Consider the following 12,069-nt stretch of genomic DNA (forward strand, 5'->3'; position numbering starts at 1 on the left):
GTATTCACTGACATCTTCAACCTGTCCTTGGAACAGGCCGTCATCCCCACCTGTCTGAAGAAGTCCACCATCATCCCTGTACCCAAAAAATCTACGCCCGCTTGCCTCAACGACTACCGCCCTGTAGCCCTCACCTCCATAGCCATGAAGTGCTTTGAGAAGCTAGTGAAGGGCTACATCTGTTCCTCCCTCCCCATCAACCTGGACCCTCTGCAATTTGCATATCGCCCCAACAGGTCCACGGAGGACGCCATAGCCCATGTGCTGCACACAGCAGCATCACATCTGGACAAGAGGAAGGGGAACTATGTGAGAATGCTGTTCATCGACTACAGCTCAGCATTCAATACCATAGTCCCCTCCAAACTCATAGCCAAGCTCAGGGACCTGGGCTTGAACTATGACCTGTGCCAGTGGGTCCTGGACTTCCTGACGGGCAGACCCCAGGTGGTAAGAGCCGGCAACTGCACCTCCTCATCCATCACGCTCAACATAGGGGCCCCCCAGGGCTGTGTTCTGAGCCCCCTCCTCTACTCCCTGTACACACATGACTGCGTAGCACAGCGGAACAACAACACCATCATCAAATTTGCTGATGACACAGTAGTGGTGGGCCTGATCTCTGCCAACGACGAAAGGGCCTACCTGGAAGAGGTAGAGAACCTGTCACAGTGGTGTCAGGAGAACTGCCTCTCCCTGAACGTCAGCAAAACAAAAGAGATGATTGTGGACTTCAGGAGGTCGGGGGTCAAGGACTACAGCCCCCTCAGCATCGACGGGGCACCAGTTGAGAGAGTGAACAGTTTCAAGTACCTCGGAGCCCACATATCCGAGGACTTGACATGGACCACACACATTGACAGTGTTGTGAAGAAGGCACGACAACGCCTCTACTTCCTCAGGCGCCTAAGGAAGTTCCAAGTCAGTCAGAAGATCCTTAGGAACTTCTACTCATGTACAATAGAGAGCATCCTGACCGGCAACATCACCTCCTGGTTTGGGAATAGCACTGCACAAGACCGTAGCAGACTACAAAGAGTGACACGTTCAGCCGAACGCACAATTAGAGGGGGGCTTCCCACCCTCCAGAACATTTACAACAAGCGGTGCAAGGGGAAGGCTAAGAGAATTATTAAGGACTCGAGCCACCCGAACAACTGCCTCTTTGAACTGCTGCCGTCAGGCAAGCGATACCGGAGTCTTATGGCGAGCACAGAAAGACTCAGAAGGAGCTTCTATCCCCAGGCCATCAGGCTGCTAAACGAACAATAATCGCTAAACGAACAATAATCACTATGCAACAACCATCAAATGCACACAGCACACACACCCACACGCACACACACACTCACTCAAACAAACAACACACTGCAGCACCCACTCTCCACACTTTAGATCACACAAACACACTTACACTTTATATTTATTGATAAAGGATTTGCACTACAACTCGTACACCTACTGTGAATTGTACCTAAACTGCACCTTGTCCATTTATGCCTTGCACTATATAGTATTGTATATTAGTACACTGCACAGTATTGTATATTGTATGGTAACTACGTCTACGAACATTGTACATATGTCTAAACTGAACACTGTGACCTCTTTTTTTTCTTCTAATTTTTACTATGTTTTTATTTCATACTTATCTTGTCATGCACAGTCTCTGGAGCGCAACAGTAAGAAGCATTTTGTACAAAAGTATTCTGTACTTCTGTATGACAACTATTAAAGAAACTTGAAACTTGAAACTTGAACACAGGCAGTCTGCTCTAGAAGAGCGGACTTCCATGAGCTACCGTTACTGTTTAAACAATGACCCAGTCAACTATTCACTTTTAGTTTAATACATGACGAGGCATTGTCTAACGGTATCTAGCTGGCTAGCTACTGATAGCTGCTGATATCAACAAATGCTCCAGCAATAGTCTACTCGAGTGCATAATACCTCCGTTCCCTCGTTAGCTCGCGTTAGCTAGCTCACGATAGATCGATCTGTCCCAGTAAACAAAATTGTCTTAACGTTATCTACCGGGCTAGCAGTAGCTACAGATAGCTCCTGATATCAATGTCTTATAACATTGATTGAATGCGTATTCTAGCTGAGGGCATGTTGAATGTGATTTGACAAAAGAACCGTAACGTAACGTTATAAATAGGGTCCAGCTGCATCGCCGGAGAATCCTTGCATGCTGAATGTAGGGTCTAGCTGAATATAGGGTCTAGCTGCAGGGCCGGAGAATCCTTGCTGGAGCTGGAGGCTACTCAAGTATACACACAGACAGTGGAGCTGTTTGCAGATAGCAAGCATTTTGACTTATTGCGTGGTGGCGATGTCTCGCAGATAATACAACTACAAGTATGATTATATAATATATATTTTATTTAAAAAAAATTTTTTATATAAAATATATATATATTTTTTTAATCAAAAGAATTTTGGCAGGTAAGAAATATGCTTGGCGGGTAGACTCTTCCCATCTACCCGCCACTGGCCGGTGAGTCAAAAAGTTAATTTCGCTCCCTGCACACACACACACACACACACACACACACACACACACACACACACACACACACACACACACACAGATGGATGGATGGACAGACAGACAGACAGATGGACAGACACACATACACACATATATACACAGATGGATGGACTGACAGACAGACAGACAGACAGACAGACAGACAGACAGACAGACAGACAGACAGACAGACAGACAGACAGACAGACAGACAGACAGACAGACAGACAGACAGACACAGATGGATGGATGGATGGATGGATGGACAGACAGACGGAAGGCAGCCCTTGGTCCACCCCTCCGTTTTGCGAGCGACCACATAGTGCAGGGTGTTGCGATTCTTTTTAGCATCGGGTATTGGTCGTCTAGTTCTAGTCCTCCAACTGACCCTCCACACAGAGTGTTTTCAGATGCTGACTCTAAACAGTCTTTTCAGATGCTGACTCTAAACAGAGTGTCTTCAAATGCTGACTCTAAACAGTCTTTTCAGATGCTGACTCTAAACAGTGTTTTCAGATGCTGACTCTAAACAGTGTTTTCAGATGCTGACTCTAAACAGTGTTTTCAGATGCTGACTCTAAACAGTGTTTTCAGATGCTGACTCTAAACAGTGTTTTCAGATGCTGACTCTAAACAGTGTTTTCAGATGCTGACTCTAAACAGTGTTTTCAGATGCTGACTCTAAACAGTGTTTTCAGATGCTGACTCTAAACAGTGTTTTGAGATGCTGACTCTAAACAGTGTTTTCTGACTCTAAACAGTGTTTTCAGATGCTGACTCTAAACAGTGTTTTCTGACTCTAAACAGAGTGTTTTCAGACTCTAAACAGTGTTTTCAGATGCTGACTCTGAACAGAGTGTTTTCTGACTCTAAACAGAGTGTTTTCAGATGCTGACTCTAAACAGAGTGTTTTCAGACTCTAAACAGAGTGTTTTCTGACTCTAAACAGTGTTTTCAGATGCTGACTCTAAACAGAGTGTTTTCCGATGGTGCCTCCAAACGAAGGGGTAGAAGGGAGAACATAAAGGACTTATTTTTTTATATAAGTGTATATTTTATATATATATATCAGCATATATCAGCATATCAAGAAGAAATGTATGCTTTTAGGTATCTTTTGAAGGCAGCCACGTTGGTTATGTCAGTTTAACAATCAGATATGGCAAAACCGCTCAACGAGGACAGACAGAGCAGTAATGTTCCTCATTCCGTACTTGTTTTCTCCGCGGCCAGGGTCGCAGCACGGCAGTCTCCCTGTCAAAGCGTAGGGCGGGGCCAGCAGGGCGGGGGCAGCAGGCGTTCTTCCCTCCATGGTTCCGTTATTAAATTTACCTCCCAGGACCAGGTTAGTCCTCCTGTCCCCTTCTGTCTTCTCCCATCCTCGTCCCCTCCCTCCCAGGACCTGGTTAGTCCTCCTGTCCCCTTATGTCTTCTCCCATCCTCGTCCCCTCCCTCCCAGGACCTGGTTAGTCCTCCTGTCTTCTCCCATCCTCGTCCCCTCCCTCCCAGGACCTGGTTAGTCCTCCTGTCCCCTTATGTCTTCTCCCATCCTCGTCCCCTCCCTCCCAGGACCTGGTTAGTCCTCCTGTCTTCTCCCATCCTCGTCCCCTCCCTCCCAGGACCTGGTTAGTCCTCCTGTCCCCTTCTGTCTTCTCCCATCCTCGTCCCCTCCCTCCCAGGACCTGGTTAGTCCTCCTGTCTTCTCCCATCCTCGTCCCCTCCCTCCCAGGACCTGGTTAGTCCTCCTGTCCCCTTATGTCTTCTCCCATCCTCGTCCCCTCCCTCCCAGGACCTGGTTAGTCCTCCTGTCCCCTTCTGTCTTCTCCCATCCTCGTCCCCTCCCTCCCAGTCCACTCTCCACAGACCACCAGCTCCTGTTCTCTTCCGTTGCCCTTGGCAACAGCAATGCTGCTGATCACATAGGTCTGATTTACTGTATGTCGCTGACTGGAAGGTGGATCGATTCTGACTTGAGTGAGAGACAGGGTGCGTATGTTTCCACTGTGCAGGAATATGATTCTGACTGGGGTGGAGGAAAAGGATCCTGCTGTTGTTTTGTGAGAGAACACCAAACAGACTGTTTCTTTTTAATCAATCACCCTGTCCTGAAAATATTCTATATAAAAAATGATTTCTCAAGGAGTTGTAACAGAGTTACTGGTGCACTGCGGAAAATCAAGTCAACGTTCAATGATGCATTTCTTCAAACCTCATACATTCCACAGGTTATACATGTTTCTCATGATTAATAGCTTTTTCTGCATTCTTTTCCATTTATGAACAAAGAAAAACAAGTCTGTATAGCCTGCGTGGCCCCTATTAGTGTAACATTAGAAAGTGTTAAAGGTGCTATATTATTATTTTTTTTTTTATCAAATTTTTTTATTATTACTTAACATGAAAACAAGACAACACAATACAATAACCATAATAACAATACACAGAACTTCACAGGGAGATAACAGAATAATAATAATAAAAGAAATAACAATTTATAAAAACAGAGTACAACATTTTAATTTTAAAGGGGTACTATCTTACAATTGGCCTTTCCCAGTATTCAGTACCGTTTCCCGGCCGTGTGGCTCTATATCAATAAGACTTATGTCTCTAATTCTCATATTGGCGCACTCTTCCAATTCTCCTCACAACCCTCACCCTCACCAAACTGAGTCATCTCAAAACGTGCATATCAGTGATGTCAGAGATTTCCAGCTGCATAACAATGTGGCAATTGACACCACCTTTTCGAAAAACAAAAACCTACAGAGTGTTCCATAGACTCACAGGAACCGTGCAAAAGTGCCCAAACAGTGAAAAAATAGTAAAATAGCAAAATAGCTCCCCCCCAATAAAATTCCCCCAGTTAAAGTTAAGAAGGACAAGACAAAAGACAAGACAGACAAGACATTTCCTCCTCCCCCTCCCACGAGACCGCCGGACTCCCCCGAACAAGCACCTCAACCCCGCTCAGCCGCACACGGCGGATGCTATATTATTTTTAAGAATACATCCACAGAGCTTTTAGAAAAGTGCTGAATAAAAGTATTGTTCCCCCCAAAAAAGATTATTGATTACTGCTGGCCAGTATGACTTACTTCCATACTGTCTCTATACCGGTATCACTGTACATATTAATACTACAACTCAGTATACATCTGATTAGCACTATTACTCAGTAGTAGTAATATATTTTATAACCGGCTTAATCTCCTGTACATTGTATATTTCTACTGTACTTTACTGTTACATTTGCACTCTGGTTGGATGCCAAACGTCTTTTTGTTATACTGTACTTGTGCTGTATAATGACAATACATTTGAATTATAATCTAATCTAATCTAGATAGTCTAACAACAATGATATTCATACAAAACAGTCAGGTATATCACTCAGGCTACTGCACTTCCAGACTAAACGGTACGCCATCTCAATACAGCTGCCTGTGCTCCCCCCCATTACATAATAGTCCCATGGCCATCGCCACACCCAACCATCTACATTCAGTTTCTATCATCTATATTTTGCAAGTTATTGTCTTTCAACCATTGCCATGTAGTGCTGTTGATAACAGGGAATAAGAAAAGTCTTCTCTCATCTCTTTATCTCTTATATGTTTTTTCACTGCAGACTTTTGTGTAAATGCAAAAGTTTGTGTAAATGCAAAATAGGATTACCACCCAGTATCGGGTGCCTACTGTAGACCGAAAACTTGTAGCATGCAGTGATTTGGTTTCTCAGACCATATCACGCAGAACGACTGAGGATTAGATATGCATAAACACACTGCTACTTCTCACCTGTATCTCGTGAGGTGGTAGGGTTTGTTTGTTGTCTTTGAGAGGGGTCAGATATGGTGAGGAGAAGCAGGTGGGTATACAGTATGTGCTTACTGTCTGACATTCCCTGACGGCATAGGCAGCCTTAGCTAGCACCCGTTTTGATTTAAATGGGCTCCGCCTGCTAGCAGGGCCCCTGATTGACAAAGCAAACGCACCCTGGATTGACGAAGCCAATGTGGATAACTGAAGCGTGGTGAAAATGCTTGAAAATGCACATCACCAACACAGAGAGTCTTTCACCTTGTAGAAGAAACCTTGCTCCTGACATAATAATTATAATTTAGGATAATTTAGGACCTGCTCAGAGGTCTTTAATTGGCATGCATGCGATTCGTCTCTGCGATTAACCCATCCCGGTGTCCTTCCCCCCCAAGGGCAGCCGGGAGCAGACAGGCGTCAACGTGAGCCGCGCCAGGGGACCAATCCAAGTGCTCCTGTCCGTCTTCGTCAAGGACGCCACATCGTTAGCGATCTTGTTGTTGTGCATGTTTTTCCATTGGGTTTATCTTATCGGGGGGGGGGAAACCCTTGCGAGCACGGGGAGAACATGCAAACTCCACACAGAAAGGCCTGGGAGATACCCCACCTGGGTACCTGGCATCATGGAAACCTGGTCCCCAAGCGGGAATCGAACCCTGGCCCTTCTTGCTGTGAGGCGACAGTGTTAACCACTACACCACCGTGCCGCACGGTCATGTCATGTAAATCTCCAGGGTCTAGTTGAGCTGCATCTGGTGAGTTTGGCACAGTGGCTACAGTAGCTTCCCGCGGCCTGATGTGCAAATATAGCTAAAACATTATATTTCCTATTGTGATTCTGGGTGAGGTAGAATATAGTGCATTATATCTTCATATCGCATAAATTGTAAAGCGCTTTGGATAAAAGTGCTATATAAATGCAGTCCATTTACGGGCGGCTACGTGGCGTAGTGGGCAAGGCGCTCGCCACATTGCTTTCACTTTAGCTGGTCGTTCATACTAATACACATTGGCCGTATTAGGGGGTGGGAAACTGATGGGTGGGGATCGGGAGTTGTGGACAGCGACTCCTACAGGTCGGTTGGTGCGCCTGCGCAGTAGAATCAGGACGTTTCGGGGGCAGCGTGAGCCTCCCACGCGTTACTCCTCGCCACTGAGAGATCGAGCTGCGCAGGTGAAAAGATGCGACTGCTGTTACCTCAAGTACCGGAGGGGACTTGTGCTATGTATGACTTAGTCCACATTGCAGCCGGCTTGTGGGAGGCAAGAAACAGCGTTCGTGACAGGGGAGGGTTGAATTGGATGATACGAAATTGGGATGGGAGAAAATATAGAAAATGGGAGAAAAAGTGGATAAAAAAAAAATGCAGTCCATTTACCATTTTCTCTCTCTCTCTCTCTCTCTCTCTCTCTCTCTCTCTCTCTCTCTCTCTCTCTCTCTCTTCAGGTGCCCACTCCAGAGATCCGTGCCCACAGTCTGTTTTTCGACCTGTCTGCATACGGAGTGGAGGCTCTCAGAGAACACCGGAGCCCCGTGGCCAAGCCTGGCTTCCACCTCAAGATCTACGGTACCTTCCGGAACCGCTACATGGCCCTGGTCTGCCCCGCCTCCGACACCAAGATGGTCCGCTTCCTCAGACACACTGCCAACTCCTCTGTAAGGACCCCGTCCCCTTTTGATGAGATCATTCACAAGGCTTTGTTTACAATCACTCACTTGTTTGCCCAGCGTCACATGCCTTGTCTCCATTAGCTATGTCGAGCCTGGCTGGGGCTAGCCATGGTCTAGCATGGTATGGTATGGTTGGGTTTGTGTCTCCATTAGCTATGTCCAGCCTGGCTGGGGCTAACCATGGTCTAGCATGGTATGGTGTGGTTGGGTTTGTGTCTCCATTAGCTATGTCGAGCCTGGCTGGGGCTAACCATGGTCTAGCATGGTATGGTGTGGTTGGGTTTGTGTCTCCATTAGCTATGTCCAGCCTGGCTGGGGCTAGCCATGGTCTAGCATGGTATGGTGTGGTTGGGTTTGTGTCTCCAGTGCCTTTCTTATAAACTCTCCGGTTGCTAGGCAACCTTTCAAAATTCACACCAGCAACTGTGGCTAAACCACAATGATACAACAGTTCCAGCCGGCTTTGGCCAGGTCTGGCCAGGTTGTGAAAGGTGTCTGTCTCAACCAGGGTCCAGCCAGGTTTGGCCAGGTTCTAAAGACAATGAAGACGCTCACTGTGTGCCAGACAGGCCACAGCACGGCTAAACCCTGGCTAGTGGAGACAAGGCCACAGCAAGGCTAAACCCTGGCTAGTGGAGACAAGGCCACAGCACGGCTAAACCCTGGCTAGTGGAGACAAGGCCACAGCACGGCTAAACCCTGGCTAGTGGAGACAAGGCCACAGCAAGGCTAAACCCTGGCTAGTGGAGACAAGGCCACAGCACGGCTAAACCCTGGCTAGTGGAGACAAGGCCACAGCAAGGCTAAACCCTGGCTAGTGGAGACAAGGCCACAGCACGGCTAAACCCTGGCTAGTGGGGACGAGGCCACAGCATGGCTAAACCCTGGCTAGTGGGGACGAGGCCACAGCATGGCTAAACCCTGGCTAGTGGAGACAAGGCCACAGCAAGGCTAAACCCTGGCTAGTGGAGACAAGGCCACAGCACGGCTAAACTCTGGCTAGTGGAGACGAGGCCACAGCACGGCTAAACCCTGGCTAGTGGGGACGAGGCCACAGCATGGCTAAACCCTGGCTAGTGGAAACAAGGCAATAGTTAATAATTGCTATAATTATGTTTATTATTATAGAAAAAGGAAATCTAGTGTTAGGTGTGAGGTCTGTAAGGCTTAACGTTGGGGTTAAGGTAAGGGTTTATTTGACAAAGTTCAGGCTTTGCAGCTTGGCCAACAAGTAACCAAGTGGTTCTAAAGGGCCTGCTATTTCTGTTCACTTGTTGTTAATGACAGCACGGATCAGGGGCTGGAAGAATGGGCCAGCGTGAATATTAATTTAATTAGAATCGGAATGAATGTTAGAGCTCAGAGCCCCCTTGGTTCTCTGCGGCTAATGCAGCGTATCTCCATCTTAACGCAGGAGAAAGACAGCTAATAACAACACAGGCCACAGCTCTCTGACACCTTTCACAGCCACTTAATCCACAGCCTTTATTCACTAAATACTGTTCCACTGTGCCATTGTGTTTGTCGGCTGGTTACACAGATCAAATAAATGTTGTGCATGTGTGTGTATGTGCACACGTGTCTGCGCACGTGTGTGTGCAGACTGCATGTGAGTATGTATGTATATGTAATGTATACTGTATGTGTGTACACACACACACATAGGTGCGAGGGAGTGTGCAGAGGCCATCTGTACCCTGCTGCTACACAATGGGGAGCAAATGAAGGGTAGAACCGGCCCATCAACATCTTCCACAGTCGCCTGACTGCTGTACCCAACAACACCCAGCAGGGAGAGACCACCACGTGTCACAGTCGCTCCAGGTTTTCATTTTAAAACCCCAACCTGGACTTCTGTTGACATGTGGGGTATATATTCTCAAGTTCAAGTTTCAAGTTTTGTTTTATTTGTCACATATAAGGTACATGTACATTACAGTGAAATTCTTGGTTCTGTATGAGCCCCCTGAGATTGTACAGTAAAAAAATTAAGTTAAATAATAAAGACCAAACACTAATATATACAAAATAATATACAATATACAAAATTTTAATACAAAATACAAAACAAAATGCTAAAATGAGGTAGAGAGGTAGTGCAAATATTTTAGTAATATATTTATTCTATTCTATATATATATAAACTGGTATATATTCCCATTTGCAGATTTGCTTTCTTAAGCCATTATACATTTTTAACACCAGTGTTTAGAAGCATTACCAATCTAAATAAACAGACAGACCTGTTGTCTAGTGTCAGTCCTGCTTGTATCAAGAGCTCAGTCGGTCATCTCTAGAGAATTAAATCATGTCTACATACATTCTCTCTCTTTCTGGTGGTGGGTCTACCACTTTGTATACGGTTGGATCACGGATTGCGCCTTTAAGCGGGGCACAGCTTAAATGGCCAATGGTCACTGGAGGCACACAGCTAGGCCACCGCTGGACCCCCTGTCGCTATGTGGGTGGCTGTGCACATGAAGTGAAAGAATAACACTTTTCATTACATCCACCCGCACATGTCAAGGCTGAGCGCACAGTGAAAACACAGAGGATCTCTCTCTCTCTCTCTCTCTCTCTCTCTCTCTCTCATCTCTCTCTCTCTCTCTCTCTCTCTCTCTCTCTCTCTCTCTCTCTCTCTCTCTCTCTCTCTCTCTCTCTCTCTCTCATGCTTGTTACCTGGTAACTGATGATGCATGCTAGTATTTTCAACTCAGTACCTATAAACATTGTCGTTATATAATTGATGTGATTGCATATAGTCAGACGTCAGAGCGGAGTTGTTTTTTCATCTTCAGAATTGGCAGAGAGGCACAAAATGTTCTCCTACTAATTATGTCCACGGTAGGTGGAGCCTCCGCGGACATTATGCATTCGGTAGCATCTGTGTGTGTGTGTGTGTGTGTGTGTGTGTGTGTGTGTGTGTGTGTGTGTGTGTGTGTGTGTGTGTGTGTGTGTGTGTGTGTGTGTGTGTGCACGTGCGTGTGTGTGTGTGTATGTGTGTGAATCTATGCAATATCTTGCAAACTATAAGGCCTGTGCTTTGGTGCAGAAAGTTACAGAGGCACAAGGATGAGCGTGTATATGTTTCACAGCAGGCAACTGCAAGTATTTTGGGGGAATTCATTTCCAGCATTCTCCATCGACATTCATGTAGTCATTGGTGGAGTTGTGGTACAGCTTTTTACCACCATAGGGCAACAACAACGGCTTCAAATGCTGCCACCGAGACTACTGCAGGGGGTCAGCACAGAGAGTGCAATACTATACTAAATCTTCACACATAGAACAACATTCAAACAAACACAAATAAAAACAACATAGTGAGAGCACACAAATACTAAAACATAGAGAACATGTGTTCACATTTGTCGACATTATTAAAAACATGATCACTCCATGGCAAGAATGTGTCTAATTTCTTCTTTAAAATAATCAATTCCAAAGAGGGACTCTAGCTTCAAATCAACAGGCCACACGAGACGACATAAAACGTATGTGTACATGTCATACATCCTTCATTAAGGGGTACTGTTTATAGAACAGTTTGTGTCTTTGGTAGAGGTCAGGCAGTCACAAGTAAACAGATTTGAGATATTTTGTGTTGTGTTAAGTCGTACAGCAGGGCCAATGCCCAAGCGTTAGCTTAGCACTCTTAACACTGTCCTGACTATACTGATAGCACAGGTTCTGTTGCACTCATAAGCAATGATGCATGTTTCATTATTCCCTCAAATATTATACAACAGATCATCTTGACACAAGGGTCAGGGTGACGACACCAGTAGCCACATGAAGGCCTTGTGTTGTGTGACTCATACTTCATTAGGCTTTGTTATCTGATGTCATACACTGTAATTCAACTCTTAAAAGTGGTATTTCTTTGTTAAAAAAAGTGTTATATAGCTCTACACTCTGACAGGATACCAGAAAATCTATCTTCTGTTTACTGCAGAGTGGAGGGACTGGGAGACCCATGTTACTGACCAGACACTCTATATCAGTGATGGCTGTCAGAATGTACAGCTATTATTTAAACAT

The 12,069-nt window shown here is 45.7% G+C and overlaps 1 protein-coding gene across 1 annotated transcript in view; it reads left to right on the forward strand.

Moving 5' to 3' along the window:
• The window catches only part of LOC311245402 (uncharacterized protein), a gene marked incomplete at both ends in the record, with an annotated part of 45,876 nt that overhangs the window by 28,408 nt on the left and 5,399 nt on the right, over positions 1-12,069 (forward strand). Inside the window, one exon of the mRNA XM_084335245.1 lies at positions 7,804-8,013. Within this exon, the coding sequence (XP_084191371.1) occupies positions 7,804-8,013 (210 nt within the window). The remainder of the gene's footprint in view (positions 1-7,803; positions 8,014-12,069) is intronic.

Source organism: Notolepis coatsorum (genome assembly GCF_963971535.1).
Source record: "Notolepis coatsorum genome assembly, chromosome: 18".
In the NCBI taxonomy this organism is placed as follows: Eukaryota; Metazoa; Chordata; class Actinopteri; order Aulopiformes; family Paralepididae; genus Notolepis; species Notolepis coatsorum.